General features: G+C 41.3%; 2 protein-coding genes across 5 annotated transcripts in view; one reads left to right on the forward strand and one right to left on the reverse strand.

Annotated features, from left to right (window-relative positions):
* Positions 1–2,574, forward strand: part of RAB5A (RAB5A, member RAS oncogene family) — a 28,006-nt gene extending 25,432 nt beyond the window's left edge. For both annotated transcript variants that reach the window (XM_072947993.1, XM_006205296.4), the window contains exon 6: positions 1,137–2,574. In XM_072947993.1, coding sequence (XP_072804094.1) covers positions 1,137–1,252 — 116 coding nt within the window. In that variant the 3' untranslated portion in view covers positions 1,253–2,574. The remainder of the gene's footprint in view (positions 1–1,136) is intronic.
* Positions 2,513–15,389, reverse strand: PP2D1 (protein phosphatase 2C like domain containing 1). 3 transcript variants are annotated; one of them, XM_006205329.4, is made up of 3 exons: positions 15,172–15,389; positions 11,916–12,976; positions 2,513–3,546 (listed from the first exon to the last, which is right to left on the reverse strand). In XM_006205329.4, exons 1-3 carry the CDS (start codon positions 15,192–15,194, stop codon positions 2,774–2,776), a joined length of 1,857 nt encoding a protein of 618 aa, XP_006205391.2. In that variant the 5' UTR covers positions 15,195–15,389; the 3' UTR covers positions 2,513–2,773. The 3 variants fall into 3 exon arrangements, with proteins under 3 accessions (XP_006205391.2, XP_072803999.1, XP_031533484.1); XM_072947898.1 differs by lacking the exon at positions 15,172–15,389 and having other exon boundaries at positions 2,513–3,279; positions 11,916–13,038; XM_031677624.2 differs by lacking the exon at positions 15,172–15,389 and having other exon boundaries at positions 11,916–13,038.
* Between the last annotated feature and the right edge of the window lie 1,718 nt (positions 15,390–17,107).

The following is a 17,107-nucleotide window of genomic DNA, read 5'->3' on the forward strand; positions in this document are numbered from 1 at the left end:
ATCCAGCGCCCAGCCAGCATCTAGGATTCTAAAGAGGATTAGTGCTCTTGTGGAATATTACTACAAATAAAGGGTAAAAGATCCAGAACACAATGAGGCATTTAGATTTTGAAGTAGAGCATGTTTGGCTTTTGTGGCGCCTGAGCCAAGGCTAAGGTAAAGCTGGCGTCTTACTGTAGTGGTCTGTCCCCATGGTTGATAGACCAGCATGTCTAGCCACCCTTACAGTATGTGCTCTTAAAGGTATTTAATGTTTAATAAATCCCAACACATCCAGGATCTTGAGGTCCAGGCAGACTACATCTAGCATGTAAATTTTCTAATTAGTGGGAGCCACAGTCTAGAGAACAGCCATTAGCACTACAGGGCTTAGCAAAGCAAAAGCCATAACTGCCAGTTGTGGGGCTTTTTCCAGATGTGTCAGGCCATGCTTATCTGACTCAGAATTGGAATTTTTTTTTTTTTTAAATAGAGCCGTCAGGATCAAGTCCATTTTTATCAGGCAGAGCTACTGACGAATCAGATTAGAATTCTTAATTAGCCACAAGAGAGGAAAATGATAGACGTTTGAAGTAAAGTCTGTAAGCCAGGAAGAAAACAGGAGCTGTTATCTGTCATGAGTTGGGGTAATAATTTGCATAGTAGAGGACAAGTTCCACTGGAGATGGTATTTGTTTATATCCTGACTTGTTCCAAAAAGTTTGTGGCAGTCCAGACATCTCTGATGGGTAGGGGCTGAGCTTCTTGATTATAAACACATTGGCTGGTCATTATCTTTAGTAACTTAGGTATTCTTTAAATAACAGTAGTAATAATGATGATGAAATAAAGTACAACTTTTTCTGGTATTGTTAAATGACTCTATACAAAAAATTAAATATATCTCTAGTCAAGTTTTAATTATGTGTCTGCAACTGGCTCAGTTTTACCCTTCCCTCAACCTGCTAAACTCCTTAAGGACAGTGATCAGTGTTTTGGTATTTCAGAGATACTTAGTAAACATTTGAAAACAGTGAACACATGGTTATATGACACTTAGGGGTAACCTAACTGGAAAGAAAGATTACAAGTAAGCAAATAAAGTAATTCTCTTGTGAATATTCTAATGGCATTTGTTTTGATAATTTATCTCACAGCTAAAAAGTTGCCAAAGAATGAACCACAGAATCCAGGAGCAAATTCTGCCAGAGGAAGAGGAGTAGACCTTACTGAACCCACACAGCCAACAAGGAGTCAGTGTTGTAGTAACTAAACCTCCAGTTTAAACTAGCTGGAATATTCTTCTGCTTCCTAAATGTTAATAACCGTGGCATTGGAGCATTTAACCAGCCCAGTATGACTTCCAAAAAGAAGAGACTTACGATAGAGTCAAGTTTCTAATACAGAATTATTTTAAGTGTTTTGAACTTAATTTTTAATAACATGCATGTGGCCCTCCTGACTAATGTTTCAGCAGTGGAAGGGGGAAATGAGAGCTGTGTGTAAACTTGTTTCCTTGGAAGGTTAGGGGGACTCATTTCTCTTCACCAGGGATATTGACAGATGACTCTGAACCCACAGGTAACCAGCCAGTTCTGTGAAAAAGATTTGGAACTTATTCATTTGGGCTTTTCAAGAAAACATTGTTTAGAAGGAGGTTCTAAAGAGATTTATGCTTAACTACCATATTCAGGCAACCTATAATTTCTCTTAGGATCCATATTAAAAGTACACATTCCACATTTTAACAAATTAGCCACAAGAAAACAGTCCCACTTTTCTGGGGGGAGAAATGAATATTAGTGGCACCTAAATTATAGCCAATCCTGTTATTTTTTCAAATGGGGTTTAAAAAAATCAAATGTAATCCCATCTTATTTTAGGAATATGAAAACTGATAAAAATGCATCTTAAAGGATGGTGTTCCCTTCAAACATGTGAGCTCTTCAACAAAAATGAAACCAGGTGTCTGATTTCTGTTTAATCACTGCTGGCCATTACATAGGTTTTGTTGTTTGGGGGTAGGGAGGGGGCTTTTGTGCCCTTTGGACATAAATATAGTCAATGCACTAACAATTATGTACATTCAAACTTGATTATTTTAAATTTGATCTTCAGCTGTACTGTAAATAGGGTACTGCATTGTAGTCTCCATATATGTTTATTACTTTTCTGTAATATTTAAGAGTTGCTTAAAAGTATACAAAATGTACAGTTACTAAAACAGCTAATTTTTTCCTTCTCTGCCGCTTTGAAAGGAAGGGGCTTCAGTTGTTCCTGCCTGGTTAGAACCATAATAAACAATGTACCGGTAATTTGTAACATAAGTATTGGATATGTTAGTAACAATCTTGCAGCCTTGTTTTCCAAAGTTCATTTTATTTTGATCAGTTCAGTATATTGCACTAATTGTTTTAGGTATTTTCGTTACATGAAATCTACCATGTGTTGGAGATGATTTAATCTATTTAAGTGTTGAACTGCTAGGCGAACTTGTCCATTTACAGTCATTCAGAGTTAGCAAGGACAACAGTTCACCAGTGTTTAGTTTTATATTGAGGTGCTCAGGTTGGAATAAAGTGGTATGAAAAGCAAGTGCTGGTTTTTCTCTCTTTTTTGGCATGAAACAATGCACATACATAAATGGTATCGCATCACCTAGAATATGCTTTTGTATTTTCTTCACTACATTCTTTAAAATGATTTGCGTGATATTGATGTGTTGTCTTAATATCTGGTTCACTGAAGAACTGTCTTCATGTTTCTGTTCTCTGGATAATCTAAACTTTAACTTTTACATTTGAAACTGATACTCACTTCCGCTGAGCAGTATTACCATAACTGTAATGTTGTCTCTGGAGCCAGCCGCTAAAGCAGCGTTCACAAGTTCATGGCTAATGTACTCAGCAGCTCCTTCATAGAAACTCTTAAGGTAAGATTTTTTTTCTTTGTCACTTGCATCTTTTGGCACACTGTCCATGCTGGTTGGTTCATCAGTTTCTTTCTTACTGCAGGGACCAGGGTTACAAGTGAAGTGTTCAGAATCTTTTGAGTCCGACCTTTCTTTTGAATTTGTAGCTGACACACATTCTTCAAATTCAGATTTGCTCTGAAATACTATGTGGATATTGGTTTCTGATTTAGATGCGTTTCGTTCGTTGATTGGGGAAAGCAGGGGCCCCGTGGATGTTGACAGTTTGTTTCCTGTGGTAGAACGTGTTTCTGTATACACGTGAAATGCTGTCATTGTCAGTGCAGTGGCTTCCTTTATATCCAGAACTTCCCAGAGCCCATTGGTAGCTAAGATAAGGAATTGACATAAGTCATCGATAGGGACAGAAATAGTTTGAGGTGCTGGGATAATGAATTTTTTCAGTTTGGGATTTCCATGAAACCCAAGTCCTCGTGTGGTTTTTATTTGCTCTTCTACAAGCCCATACGGTTCATTTGAGCTACTTACTGCTCCGTTCTGAAGTACTCTTCTTCTTTCATTTATGTTTTGCATGGTGTGTTCTTTGGTTAGGCAAAAGCCTTTTCCATTTCTGCATAAGATTGCTTGCACGTTACCTAAAAGATTATTTTAAAAAATTGATCCTAGAGATTTATAATCAATTGTGTCAAAGCATGCTGTCAACTTCGTTGATTTGTTTCAGTACATAAACAGAAAGCAGGTCATTTAAAAATATTTTTTTAAATATGTGTAATATTGATACCATTATTAGAAGATACACAGTATTTCAGATATCAAACAAGGAGGCCAGTTTATTCCTCCTTTTTAAGCAACTTAGTGTTAAAAATACTGCATTTAGTATTAAAATAACTAAAACTACAGGTAATGAAAAAGAAGTAATTTTTTTTTATGAAACAGCCTCTGAGTGTTACATATATTGGTAGTGTCAAGAATTGAACGTTTTTATAACCAACATATCTTCCATAGAGCAGACATTTTTAAATGTTTTAATAAATGCCTTTTCAATTAAAAACACAAACTGACTTAAATTTAAGAGTGGAGTTTGATAATTTTTTAACTGGTCAGAGTTAAAACCTGAATGGATTGTAGGTGTGTGTGAGAATGGCACTGTTAGTCCGTCTTACTAGGCTTGCTATTTGTGTTAAAAAGAAGGAAAGTCAGTTAGCTCTGTGAAGAAAACATATCATTGTTTTAAATAGATAATAGCTAGCCAACATTAAAACCTCTTAATTGAAAACCGAAATCTTAAAAAGCTGACTGTAGTTTGTTCACGGTTCAGGCGAACCCGTGATGTGTGCTTTATTGAAATCTTAAGCAAATCTGAGCACAATGCTCTGAACAGATTGAAGGGTGGTTGTATTACCAGTTTTCTTTGGCATACAAAAAAAAAAGACTTTTTTTAGCTTGTTAGGGAAAATTGATTTCCCCAAGTCTTTAGGAACATAATTGTATATAATACCTTTGAGAATTAAAATTCCTGGAATCATAGGAAAATTTACATTAGAATATTCTGATTTGAAACATGATACTGTACCTGGAATCAGAATTTTGTGTTGCAGGCCTTCATTTCTAATCCCCTGATGTTTTAGGATATAGATTTCAGAGGGCTAAGGTTCACCCCACTAACATGGTTGATCAGAGCCTAATTTGGTGAAGCGTTCATGGCAGGCATAGGGGTGAGCCTATTGGCTCATTTACATAATGGGAATTGTTAATATCTGAGCAATTGGACCCCAAAAGAGGGTATGATGTAGTGGAAAATGTTTTGGAACCCTAATAACCATGAATGATGTAGTCCTCAAAACTGTGTGACCTCTTATTTCTTTGTGGTTTGATTATTAATATTTTCTATTAACTTCTCTGCCAGTCATGCTAAGTTTACACTCTGTAGAAGGTGAATCAGTAAGATAATTGTTGACTTTTGCTGAGCTGTAAATTGTTACTGTAGCAGCAAAGCAGCATGGATTGGCGTTGAACATGCCAACTGGGTAAAGTGAATTGTTCTATTAGGAGAACATTTGGTTCCGTTCCCCTTTTAAATTAGAAAATTTCTTTGTGTGTGTACCTACACGTATAAATAGTACAACCATAGCTCTGAAAACACAGGGGGACATAGTTTGGCTCAAAATAGTCAAGTCCAGTGACTGCCTACATGTTTTATTTGCATGTGGCAAGCCAAAGCTCACTCAGCAAGAAGAAAAGGCATTGTTTCTCTTCCGTGTGATTTGGAAAGAACTTAATACGATTATGTAGTTACAGTGAAAGTGTAGTAAATTGGTATTTTGATTTTAGTTGCCTCTGCAGAGAGCTTATGTACTATTTGTCTTTTTTTTTTTTTAATTGCTGTGCTATAGAGTAGGAAATGCCATTTTGGTTGATTTTATTATTGTGGACATCCCTTGTGATCAGCACAATAAAATTTTCTAGAAAATGGGGACCTTAAGTAATGGCTGCAGTTTTTGCTCTACCATTGACTTGCTGTGCCTGACTTACTAAGTGAGTTATTTAATTTCTTTGACAGTTTATTCATCCTGATAAATTGTGCCTTCCAGATAGCTCACATCCGTACCTGTGTGAATTTGCATGAAGGAAAGAGGAGATGACAGAGAGGTGGCCAGTGTTTCTCAGCTCTTCATGCATAGCCCAGGACATAAGAGGATAAGTAAGATTATTTTGGAAGAGTATTCATGGAATAGACTTGAGGAAACAGTGAATATGCAGTTAATAGTTTTATTTCCTGACCCTCAGGTTGCATATGCTGTCAGCTGCAAATGGGACTGTTGAAAGCAGGTGAAAGCTGAAAGCGAGAATAGATGAAGATTTAAAAATAACACTGTATGTCCATGTGTCACTGAAGGAAGAGAGAGGCTAGATTTGCTCTAAAGAAGGGTTCCTGTAACATCTGTTTGAAGGAAATGAGACTATGCAGTGAACCATGATGAAGACCCTTAGGCAAAAATTTTAATAAATCTGAGCATAAATGAGAATTTAAATTCCTGACATAAAGTTACCATCTTTTAATAGTTGGAGAGATCGTGCCCTTCAGAAACTTATCAGAACCAAAGTGGAACAGGGTTACTAGAGAGACAGCATGTTTAGGGACATTAATCAAATGGGAATTTAAAAAGAACTGCTGTGAGGTGATATTTAGGCCTTTCTTAAGATGGCGTATCCGTATAGTCAGGCGAAGTGTGCGAAGTGTTCCTTACGCGGGAGGCAATGGTGTAACTTGCCTCCTGCGGTTACTGGGTTGTCCCTAGTTTTATGAAAAGGAAGGGTGCTCCTCTGCATCTCAGAGGGACCTCTAGATCTGAGTGGGCAAGATCAATACTTTTTTCCAGGTAAGGCCATCAAGGTCCTTTACTGTTGAAAATAACAGGAAAGCTTTAAGAAAGTACTGGAGGAAAAGAGAATGAAAAATTTTATGCGGTGGTAAAAAAAAAGGAAGCATCCCTTGGATACATGAGTGTCCAGGGGTGAAAAAAAGGTGGCTTGGTGTGGATGCAGCAGCCTGGGGAAGAGGAAAACCTGGGGGCCTGACACAGTTGGGCTCTAACCCCAGTTTTGTCTGTGTGACCTTCATTAAGTCGCTCTATTTCCCTGAGTAGCAGTTTCCCGCCTGCAGTGTTATTTTTCGTCAAGGTTATTGTGAGGAATTAAGAAGAATTTAGTAAGTAGGTAGCTGATACTTTCTTTTGCTTTGCGTTCCAGTGAAGGGGGAAGCAGTGGAAGAGGGGCTGTCCGAAAGAGGTGGAGGGGGAGCTTGAAGTGTTTCATTTCAGACTCATTTAAAGAACTTGTAAGGAAAGCATTACTAAGAAGTACAGGCTTAAGGGAGTAGGGAGCAGGAACTTAGGAAATGAGGAGACAGTAACTGGAGGAAGAAAAAGGAGCATAAACTAAGGAAACGTGAACCCTAGTGAGGTGTACCTAAGAGGGAGGCGTGGTTGGAGTGCATGTAAGTGAGATCAGGAAGACAGCCTACATCCAATGTCTCTTCAGGACTAATTTTGGCAGAAGAAGCTGAAATTGTGTGCATGGGCATCAGGTTTATGACTCTTCCTACTGCTGATGAGCATGAGCGCCTTTTTGATATGGAGCTGGTTTTCACTGTATGTTCAGAAGATCCCTTTGTTTTGTAAGGTGGGTGAGCATGGAACTCATATTCACTGTTTTCCATCTGGAGCCTAACAGTCCTGTCTGTCCAATATGTGTTGATTGTGTTCTCAGAATCAGATTTGTATATATGTGAATCCACCACCAGTATATCGCAAAAAAAGGAAGATGGGGAAGGTTAAGTCTATAAAAGGTAAGTGTATATGTATATATATATATTTTTTTCCTACATAAGATAAGGTGATTCTAGAGCTGAATTTGGTTTTGGAGAAAAAGGATAGGGCTGGAAATAATTTTAAAAGCAACTTATTAAACCACTATGAGTGAGCAGAAATATTCACATCTTTCAGAACAACCACAAATCTAGATAGGAAAATTAAAAAAAAATTTTTAAATCTGCATATACAGCGCCAGTTGTGAGTGAGGAAGATGAAGACCACATAAGAATGAAGGGACACCTTAAAAACAAGAAGCTGCTGGTGTTCACTTGAATAATGAGACTGAGTCCTGGCTCACTCGCTAACAGTGTAACCTCGTATAAGGCTTTGGTGAAGCTCAGTCCTCGTGTATTAAAATGTGACTTCTTACCCTCAGAGGTTGTGAGAATTCATTAAAGTAGTCACTTGGTAACCTTGAGAAGAAGAGAAGGAAGGGGGCTTGAGGAAAAACTAAGGAATTGTGAGGAAGAGAGAAGTCTTGGGTAAGCCATGCTTGCTTGGTCTCTGGATCTAGAGTGAGCTCATGGGACAGAATGCTAGGACACTAGGGAAAGTAGTTTACAGGGCCTCATTAAAAGGAATTGTTAACAAATGTGTATAATCTAGACATAAAGACACTGGAATAGCAAATACACTAAAATACTCAACTATTAGGAAGGAACAGTAATGCACCAGTATGGGTCTTAGACTGACCCTCCCACTGAGGATAAGAAAATGCCCCAGATAACACATACACTTTTAAGTCATATAATTTGATGAGCTGGTAAGAAAGTAAGGAATTCTCAGGTCAAAAGAGTAATGGCTGAATCCTAGAGTGTGCCAAGAGCAAAAGCTAGCTTTTAACTTAAAATTCATACGGAAAAGCAGGAGACCCAAAATAGGCAAAAACACCTGGAAAAATAAAACAGAGCTGGAGACTCACACTTAACAAGTTTCAAAACCTACTACAAAGCTCCAGCTTTCAAGACAGTATGGTACTGGCCTAGGGACAGATAGAACAGAATTAAGACTTCAGCTCGAAACCTTTACACTGGCCAGTTGATTTTCAAGAAGATTGACAAGACAATTCAACGGGGAAAGAATAATCTTTTTAGCAGTTGGTGCTAAGACAACAGTATATTAACATACAAGAGAGTAAAGTTGGACTCCTACCCCGTCACACGTACAGAAGTGACTCAAAATGTGTCGTAGAGCTGAGTATAAAAGATAAAACTGTACATCTAGAAGAAAACACTGCTGTAAATTTTTGTGACCTTGGATTAAGCAGTGGTCTCTTACGTTTGACAACCAAAACTAAAAGCAACAACAGCATAGTTGAGAAATTGTATTTTGTCAAAATTAAAATTTTCTTACTTCAAAGGACATCAGGAAAGAGAAAAACAAGACATGGAATTAAAGGAAATGTAATATTTCATAATTTTATATCTGATAAAGGACTTGTATCCAGAATATAAAAAGAAACTTTCCAACTCAACAGTAGACAAATAACCCAATTAAAAACGGACAAGAGATTCGAATAGAGATTTCTCAAGGGGAGATATTCAAATGACTGATAAGCATATCAAGAAGTATTTGTCATCATTAGTCATCAGAAAGTGCAAGTGAAAATCACAGCAAGATACCACTTCATACCTGAGAAAGGCAGAATCAGAGACAGTGTTAGGAGAATGTAAAATTTAAAACACTCATACATCACTGGCAGGATAGTGAAGTTGTGCAGCCACTTTGGAAAATAGTTTGGCAATTCCTCACATGGTTAAATGCAGAGTTACCTAATAACCCAGCAATTTAACTCCTGGGTATATACCCCAAAGAAGTGCAAACATGTCCACACAAAAACTTGTACACAGTGTGCACGCCCACATTATTCATAATAGGCAAAAAGTGGAAACAACTCCCATGGCTAGCCGCTGATAAAGGGATAAGCAAAATGTGGTCTATCTATGCTGTGGAATATTGTTTAGCAATAAGAAGGGAAGGCGTACTAACATGCTACAACGTGGCAGAACCTCCAAAACATGCTAAGTGAAAGAAGCCAGTCAGAAAAGAACACACACTGTGATTGCACTGCTACAGGACGTCCAGAATGGGAAAACACGTAGAGACCCACTGGAGGTTAGACCTAGAGAAACAGGAGGAGGAGCTGGTTACTAAAGGTGCTGGGTTTCTTTCTGAGGTGACAAAAACTGCGGTGAAGGGCGCACGTGTCAGTGAGTGCACTAAAACCCACCGAACGGTGTGCACGCTTGACCGGGTGACGTGTGTGCTTTTGAATGCTATCTCAAGAAAGCTAATGAAAATAAAAGCACTGGGGAAAGGACATAAGGGTTCGAGTAAGAACCCCTTCTGTTTATAAGGAACTAGTGTGGTTAATTAGAAACGGAAAATTTGTTGTTTATTTGATGTTAGGAAAAAAGTAATTTATGTATTCTGTATTAATACGTTAGTGTTTTAATCCTAGTTAAAGTGAAATAAGACAGCTTCAAGAGACGTGGTAACAAAAAAATCAAGAATGTCAGTTTGGAAGTACCTTTTTCCACAAAGTGCAAGTTCAGCATTTATTCAGTGGCTTCATCCCTGCACTCATGTTTCATTATAAAGTGAGGGGGGGTTTGTTTTAATTCCAGAGTTGTGATGGCATAGGTATTTTACAAATTTCAAACAAGGAAAATGAATTCCCTTACTATCATTATAGGTCTTATTTTTATAAAATACAAAACATGCTCTTATAAACGTGTGAAAATGTATTTTTTTGTAACCCACTGAAATTGATTGCTTTCTTGTAGAAGCACTTCTGTATCAGAAATCATGACCTGCCTTTCACAAGTTGGGTATTTTTCCTACCATATTTGTTTCTCTGAAAATGAAGGGGGCCCAGATGAAAACATTTTAACACAGTTATGTCAGCCTGTTGACAACAAATGTCTGACCTGGAGAGTAGAACCTGCTGGTGAGCTTGGAACTAGTGAATCATAGTAAACTGACCACTTGGTGACAGTGTGTACTTTTTGAATGTCTCGTAACTTTTCCTCTAATTTTACAAGAACCCTGATATTGAATGATATTTTCTTTTTTAATGATATTTTCTAATAGAGGTCCCGAGTCCAAGAATATAGGTCAGTTCCCAGATTGGTGTGAAATCTGAAAACTCTCCACCCATGAAGCAGGCCTGCCCTGAAGCCCTTTGGAACCTCAGCGTAGAGCCTGAGCAACAGCAGAGCCTCCGGGAAGCTGGCACTGCACGGGGCTCCTTGGCAGTGCCTAATCTCGAGCTCTCCTTTTGGGCTCAGAACCAGAGCTGGCTCAGAAACTGGCTGGCTTCCAGGGCCCTTGACTCTGTCGTGGTCTCTGTGATTCTCTCTGGCCCTGGTGTGGAGCTGTGTCTGCCTCCAGGTTCCTGAGGCCCAGACTCACTCCTCAGGCTCTGGAATCAGTCCCCTTCAGAGGCAGCTCCAGTTCCTCTCACCTCTAACACCTTGAACAAGTTATTTCACCTCTCCAAGCTTCCATTTGCTCATCTGGAAAACTGGGTTAACAACACTTGGAAATGGCAGGGGGCGGTGGGGGAGATAGAGCACATGTTTCAGGGTCCAAACTTGCAGCGAGGAGTCAGTCAGTCCTAGACAGCTCATGCACAGAAGACGTGATTTTATCACCAAACTTGCTAAGAGTCTAGAACTTAATTTTTCCAACCACTAAAAAGGAGTGATAGTTACGTAACCTGGTAACAGTGCTTAATAGCGCCATGATGGCAGTCATGTTCCAATATAAAAATGTATCAAATGAACAGGCTGCACACCTTAAACTTACACAGTGTTATATGCCAAACATTTTTTTTCAAACAATACTTAGGTATCTTTAGATTTCAGGTTTCTCGTAAGACTACATGAGAAATAACTCTGTATTCAATATTCTATAAGTGGACACTGTCATTAATCTACCCATGAAAGGGGAACCCTAGTTGAGCATCTCACGGAACTCGGCATGGAATTCAGGTTATCTTAAAGCTGTTTTACCTCTGGGCTTTTCATTTTGGCAGGCTCCTTAGCTACAACTTTAGCGCTGAAGGTCTAAAGAATTGCTTTGTGAAATAAAATTAGAATATAGCCAATTTTTTTTTTTGAGAAGAGAATACATGCCTATAAAACGAAAGCAGGAACGATTGTTTTCTCTAAGATGAAACTGATGTTACTTGACCAGTGAGCACGAGAGTGCAGATACGTTAGTGACCAGAATAACTGACCCATTTGAGCAACTGTACTAATGACTCTCAAAGAACTTTCCATTCTCCTGAAAAAGGGAAGTGTGGGAAATGTTTTTAGCTTCATTTAGATCTAAGCAAGTGTAATGTATATGCTTTGCCTTTATCAACAGCTATATTGCTACCCCATTTGAAAACCGGATGCTTTGATCACCTTACTTTATATACGTGCCTCCTTGAAAAGTAGTTACAATTAACTTGGTGCCTGCAATCTGAATTCAAACTGGGGTTGTTGATTGTTTCTTAATTTAGTCAATGGAATATCTATCATCAGTCGCTCAATAATAGGTCACTAAATAATTCTGGAAGCAGGAGAGGTTTTGCTGCCAGGAATAAAACAAGGTTAAGGTGTAACCTGGCGCATGCGTACCCGTGTTTGCAATGTGTAGTACTCCAGAAATGACTTGTGGCATCTCCTGGAAAGGGAACCTGTCTGCCAAACCGTCACGGCCGCCCATCCTTCTCCAACTCCTCTCAGCATAGGGATTTTTAACGTTGCCTTCCAACAGACAGGTCACCGCAGAACAGCCACTCCATCGAACCCTGGAGGCTTCTTTCCTCCCGAGACGTAACAGCCTGTCCATCCTCCAAAACGCTTTTGCAAAGGCTGTGTGTATCTTCTCATACTCCCCTTTCAACTCTCTTGTCTTTCTCTTTCTGGAGAAGAGGTCTTCTACAGCCGTGTAGTCTGCCCTGAACACCGTGTGGAAGGAATCGATTGTGCTTTGCTCGTCAGAGGTCATTTGGTAGGAAGGATCAAGTGTGGAGAGCTGATGGAGAAGTAAAACTGGGAATTCCACGGATGTCAGGTCTGCCGCCGAGGCCCCGTGATGGCCATCAAACAAACCAAAAAAACACACGTTGGGCTTGTTGCCAAAATTATTCACTATCGTGAACTTATCGTTCATGTCAACCCTCCACGTAGAATTCCTGTCTTCACAGATGGCTGCTCCTTTAATTAATAGGTGGCAGATTTTCTGAGAGTATGTGGAACTCTTGGGAATGTTGTCAAGAATCTTATAGTATGATGGTATCTGCTTCTTCCGGAGTAGCTCGAAAGCACTATTAATGCTCTGTAAGGTCTTTTCAGTGAATGCAGAAGATGACAACAGCTTAGCGATGATGGACTGTCTCTGAGTGGCAATCACTGAGAGCCCCGGCTTCTTTCCGCCCATCCACTGAAAGCCCAGCGTGGCCAGGGCCACGTGCTGCTTTTTATGGAAGAAAATTCTAGGCAGGTCAATTTCATGGTTGCATATGGAACAGGGGAATGTGACTGTCTGCTTATTGTCCTGGTCCTTGTGGTTTTCAGAGTCTTTTGACGGTCTCCTCTTCTTCCTAAAATACTTTCTCCTCCATGAAAGCGGGACTTCCTCATCTGAATCACTTGTCGGTTTTCTCACAGTCAGTTGCTTAGGTTTCCAAAACATTCTGTAAATGAGATGAAAACTATTTACATGCCAGGAATGATGCAATGAAAACCTCTTCAACATCTATCTTTATTTTTTAGTGGAGGTACTGGGACGTGAACCCAGGACCTTGTGCATGCTAAGCACGTGCTTGCTCTACTGCTGAGCTACACCCTCCCCTCCACCCCAGGCAGGCCCCTATCTTTACATTTTTCTTTGCTCCTTGAGATTTTTATATCAGCCTAGAATTGAACGTTCTGATTCATCTTTCTGTGATTCCCAAAAAAACACCTAGTAAGTACTCAGTGAATTGGTGATTGACCTGTGTATGCCTCAATGAAATTAGGCAAAATCTCCATAAAGACAGCTAGGCATCTAAGAACAAACACTCAGAGAAATTAGCACAGTATTTTATCTAGGCATGTGAACGTGTATGCCTGAGCTCTAGGAATCTGATTTCAAGTATGAGCATAATTATTGTTGTATTCTATTTTGTCTTGCTTAAAACACTTTTGCCATAATAAAGAGTTCTCAAGAGAATGAACAGAGGATGTCAGAACCAAGCAGAATAATGAAAAGAATTGATAGTAAGGACAGAATTTTTAGGACGACAATGGGAAAGAGGTATGGCCTAAGGAAAGGAAAGAAAAGATGTGGTGCTGGATGAGAAATTTCCCAAAAGCAGAAACCGTTTCTTATGCTGCTTCCTCTCAGAAGCATCCACTCAGCACATGAGGCCACTTTTATCCATTTTATGGGAAATTCCTAGGGCAGGAGATCTTTGCAAGAGATGACGGAAATTAGAGACTGGAAAAAAAAATGCCTTTGTTATAAAATATTTTAAAACCTAAAAAAAAAAAAAATCAAAGTTAGTAGCTTTAGCTGTTTATGCAAAGTGACATTTTAAAACTAGTTAATGTCAACACAACTCATACATAAATTGTATTTGATACGAGTACATTCAGTGGGCTGCTCTTCTTGCTTGGACTGAATTCCCCGACGTTCACAACTCTATTCTCATCCCAACAGTAAAACTTCTTTTAAAAATTTCCACTCCATAAATGCCTGTACAACTGTTAACCTGTTAGCAAGCCTTCCTGGCTTTCCCTCCCCAACACGTTTTTGTTTCTTTTTTTCAGTGGAAAAATTTTTAAAATCACACAAAAATGGAAGGCCACCCTGAGCCCCCATCGCCCATTTCAACCAGGATCAACTTTTTCTTCACTCTCCTTTTATCCATGTCCTCAGCCACTTTATTTCATTTCATTTCATTCATTCATTACTGGAGTATTTGAAAGCAAATCCCAAAGTTATGTCATCTCACTCAGAGACTTCAGTAGTCAGCATCCATTTACTTCCTCAATACCCACAGCAGGCCAGCCACTGCATGCTGCAGCCTACACATAAGGCTGGTGTCCTGCCCTGGAAGCCACGAGGGAAGGACCCTGTAGCACCATCCATGCGCTCAAAGAATCAGACAGGTCAGAGGGATCCAGGACCAAGCCCCACCACAGGGCCCCAGCAGGGACCCAGCCCTTCCTCTGGCTAGCAATAGTTTTCCTGAGGCTTGTTGAACCACTGGGACGCTGATACTGTGATGTGACCTAAAGTCATCAAATCACAACAAAGTTATATCAGAACTTTATTTTTCTGTAATTAGGGGATAGCCATGATACAACTCTCTCACGTGGAACCATTCTTGGAATGTAATGTGTCTTGGGGGGAGGGTAGAGCTCAGTGGTAGATCGCCTGCTTATCATGCACGAGGTCCTAGGTTCAATCCCCAGTACCTCCATTTTTAAAAAATAGGATGTAACGTGTTTTCATATGTTCATTCATTCTTTCATTCATTCAACAAACACTTGGGTGTCTGCAATTTACCAGTTTAACTTTCTTGGGATAGAGAAGTAAACAAAACAGGCATTGTCTGGGATGAAGCTTATATTCTGATACAAAAGGCACACGATTATAAAGGAAATGTAAACATATAATATCAGATAAGTACTATCATGAAAAATATAGCAGAACAGGAGTATAGAGAGATGGAAACCCTTTTTGTATAAGGTAGTCAGAGGCATATGTCACTCCTCCCTGTATGTAGTCCAACAGGAAGCCAAGGTGTCATTTTATTACTAAGAAAATGGAGGGACAAGAAAACCACACGTATAATTATTCATTGAGTACATTTGTCATCCAATAAAAATGAAAAGCGTTTACCTGAAAGCATTATTAATGTCCATATTCCTTTGGAATTGCTACCTTCCTTTGCTCTCTACCACCTCTCTCCAGTCTCTGTTCCTCCAACCTGGGCAGCACTGGTAGTGGCAGCAGTGGAGGTGGTGGTGCTGGTGGTGCTGGTGGTGCTGGTGGTGCTGGTGGTGGTACGGCCCCACTGACTTGGCGGTAGACCCCTCTGGGTGGAATGTTAACTACCTCACCTGGAACCTCGGCCAGAACTCACTATGATTCTGAAAGACTGTGAGGCAATAAGGTCACAAATTGTATAAAGTAACAAACTTGACTTTGAAAGTTCTGAAAGAAGGATCATTTATTAAATATACTGTAATATTCCTGCATAATGGGATTTTAAAAATGAGAGGAGTGACTACCAATTAACATACAGTTACTTTCCCCCTGGGAGGTAAGGTATCTCAGCCACATCTCCCGACACCCCCTCCATCCTGCTCCCCAAGTCACCGCTTGGAGGTTATCAGCCTTCCTGAGACTCTGTTTCTTGAAGCTGCTTTCACTCCTGGCTGGTGTCTTTAGTTCCCAGGTTCCGAATTCACAGCCGCAGTTACTTTCTCACCCCAGGCTGGGTTAGAACCAGAGTCCTAGAGCAGCTTGTTTGCATATTGGAGGAGACTGGATAAACCCCACTACTTCCTAGTCATCTCCATGGCATGTATCCCAGTCAGTCTAAAGTTAACATATCCAGAACAGAACTCACCATCTTTCCTCCAGAGTCACCTTCCGACATTGGCTTAGGCTGGAAACTGTTTTCCAGAATCCCTTTCCCTGTGCGCTTCCAGGTTAGAACTGGCCAAGAAAGGAATCTGGGGGCACTACATCTGAACGCCGTCGTGGTTCAGGGCGGTGACCCAGGTGCAGAGGGGCCTGGAGGCTCCGGCCTGTCCTCGCGCCCCCTGCGCTGCCTGCCGTCGGACCTGCAGCGCTGCCGCTTCGCCGGGTTGTCCGTCAGCGTCCCCTCCGCGGTCCTACTGTAGCGGCTGCACGTCCTCGGCTTCTCGGACTGGCTGGGGGCCCCTTGGTCCCCCCTCCCCCTCCCAGATGTTCAGCTGCCCGCTCCTTCCACAAAGTGCGAGGTCAGGTTTCAGCGAGGAATTCTTTGCCCCGTAACCCCTGGGGTTCAGCTTTCCTGGCTGAACGGGCGTTGATCTGGGCACCACCACCGCGCCCCCATCCTCCCCGAGGACTGTCCGGTCTCGCCTCAGCATCCCTCTGCTCATCCTCGTCTCCTCTCCGCTGCTGTCACTTCGCTCCTGGGCACCAAAATGTTTGACCGCGCTTGGCTCCCAGCTGCGCTGCCGGCCCGGGGCTGCTCGCCTGTCGGGGCAGCAGCCGGAGGTGGGAGGGACCGGCGTGCTCTCTGCTCTTGCTCCTGGGGTAAACGCCCTCAAGCCCGGCCTCCTCTGACTTCTGCTAACCTGTCTAGCGTCACCTCCCACCCCTGCCCCTCCACGCCGGGCCATTAAAGCAAACCCTTGCCACTTTGGGAAGAAGCGGAATTTGATTGTTGTCATCTGAATTGCTTACTACTCAGTCGCTTTTCAACCCACACCACTTCCGCCGGCGCTGCACGGTCGCTCCCCGCAGCTGCATCCCCGCGCGTCACGTCGGCGTGGGGGTTAGCGGACGGCTCCTCCCTGAGCGGGTCCGGAGCCTCCCGCCGGCGCCCGCCCCCGCCCCCCGGGGCGGGCGCAGTCCCGTCTCCCCGGGCAGCCCTCAGGCCCGCTGGTGTTAGGGCTGCAGGAAAACCCCTTGAAGAGGTGACAGTGTCCGCTTCTTTCCAGAGAGGCAGAAAGAAAGAAAACCCAGTCCCAGAGTACTTCGCAGGGGACAAGGTGGGTTCCCAGTGGCTTGTTTTCTTCCTCAGTGCACTTGCTGTTAATTTCGTCCATGAATTGATGAT

Source organism: Vicugna pacos, chromosome 1 (genome assembly GCF_048564905.1).
Source record: "Vicugna pacos chromosome 1, VicPac4, whole genome shotgun sequence".
Taxonomy (NCBI): Eukaryota; Metazoa; Chordata; class Mammalia; order Artiodactyla; family Camelidae; genus Vicugna; species Vicugna pacos.

Excerpts from the sequence above, each read along its gene's own strand:
- PP2D1 (XM_031677624.2), bottom strand. The coding sequence starts at position 13,038 with ATGTTGAAGAGGTTTTCATTGCATCATTCCTGGCATGTAAATAGTTTT. Across the intron at positions 3,547-11,915 it reads ACTACACATTGCAAACACGG|GTAACGTGCAAGCAATCTTA; the intron begins GTACGCATGCGC and ends ATAATCTTTTAG.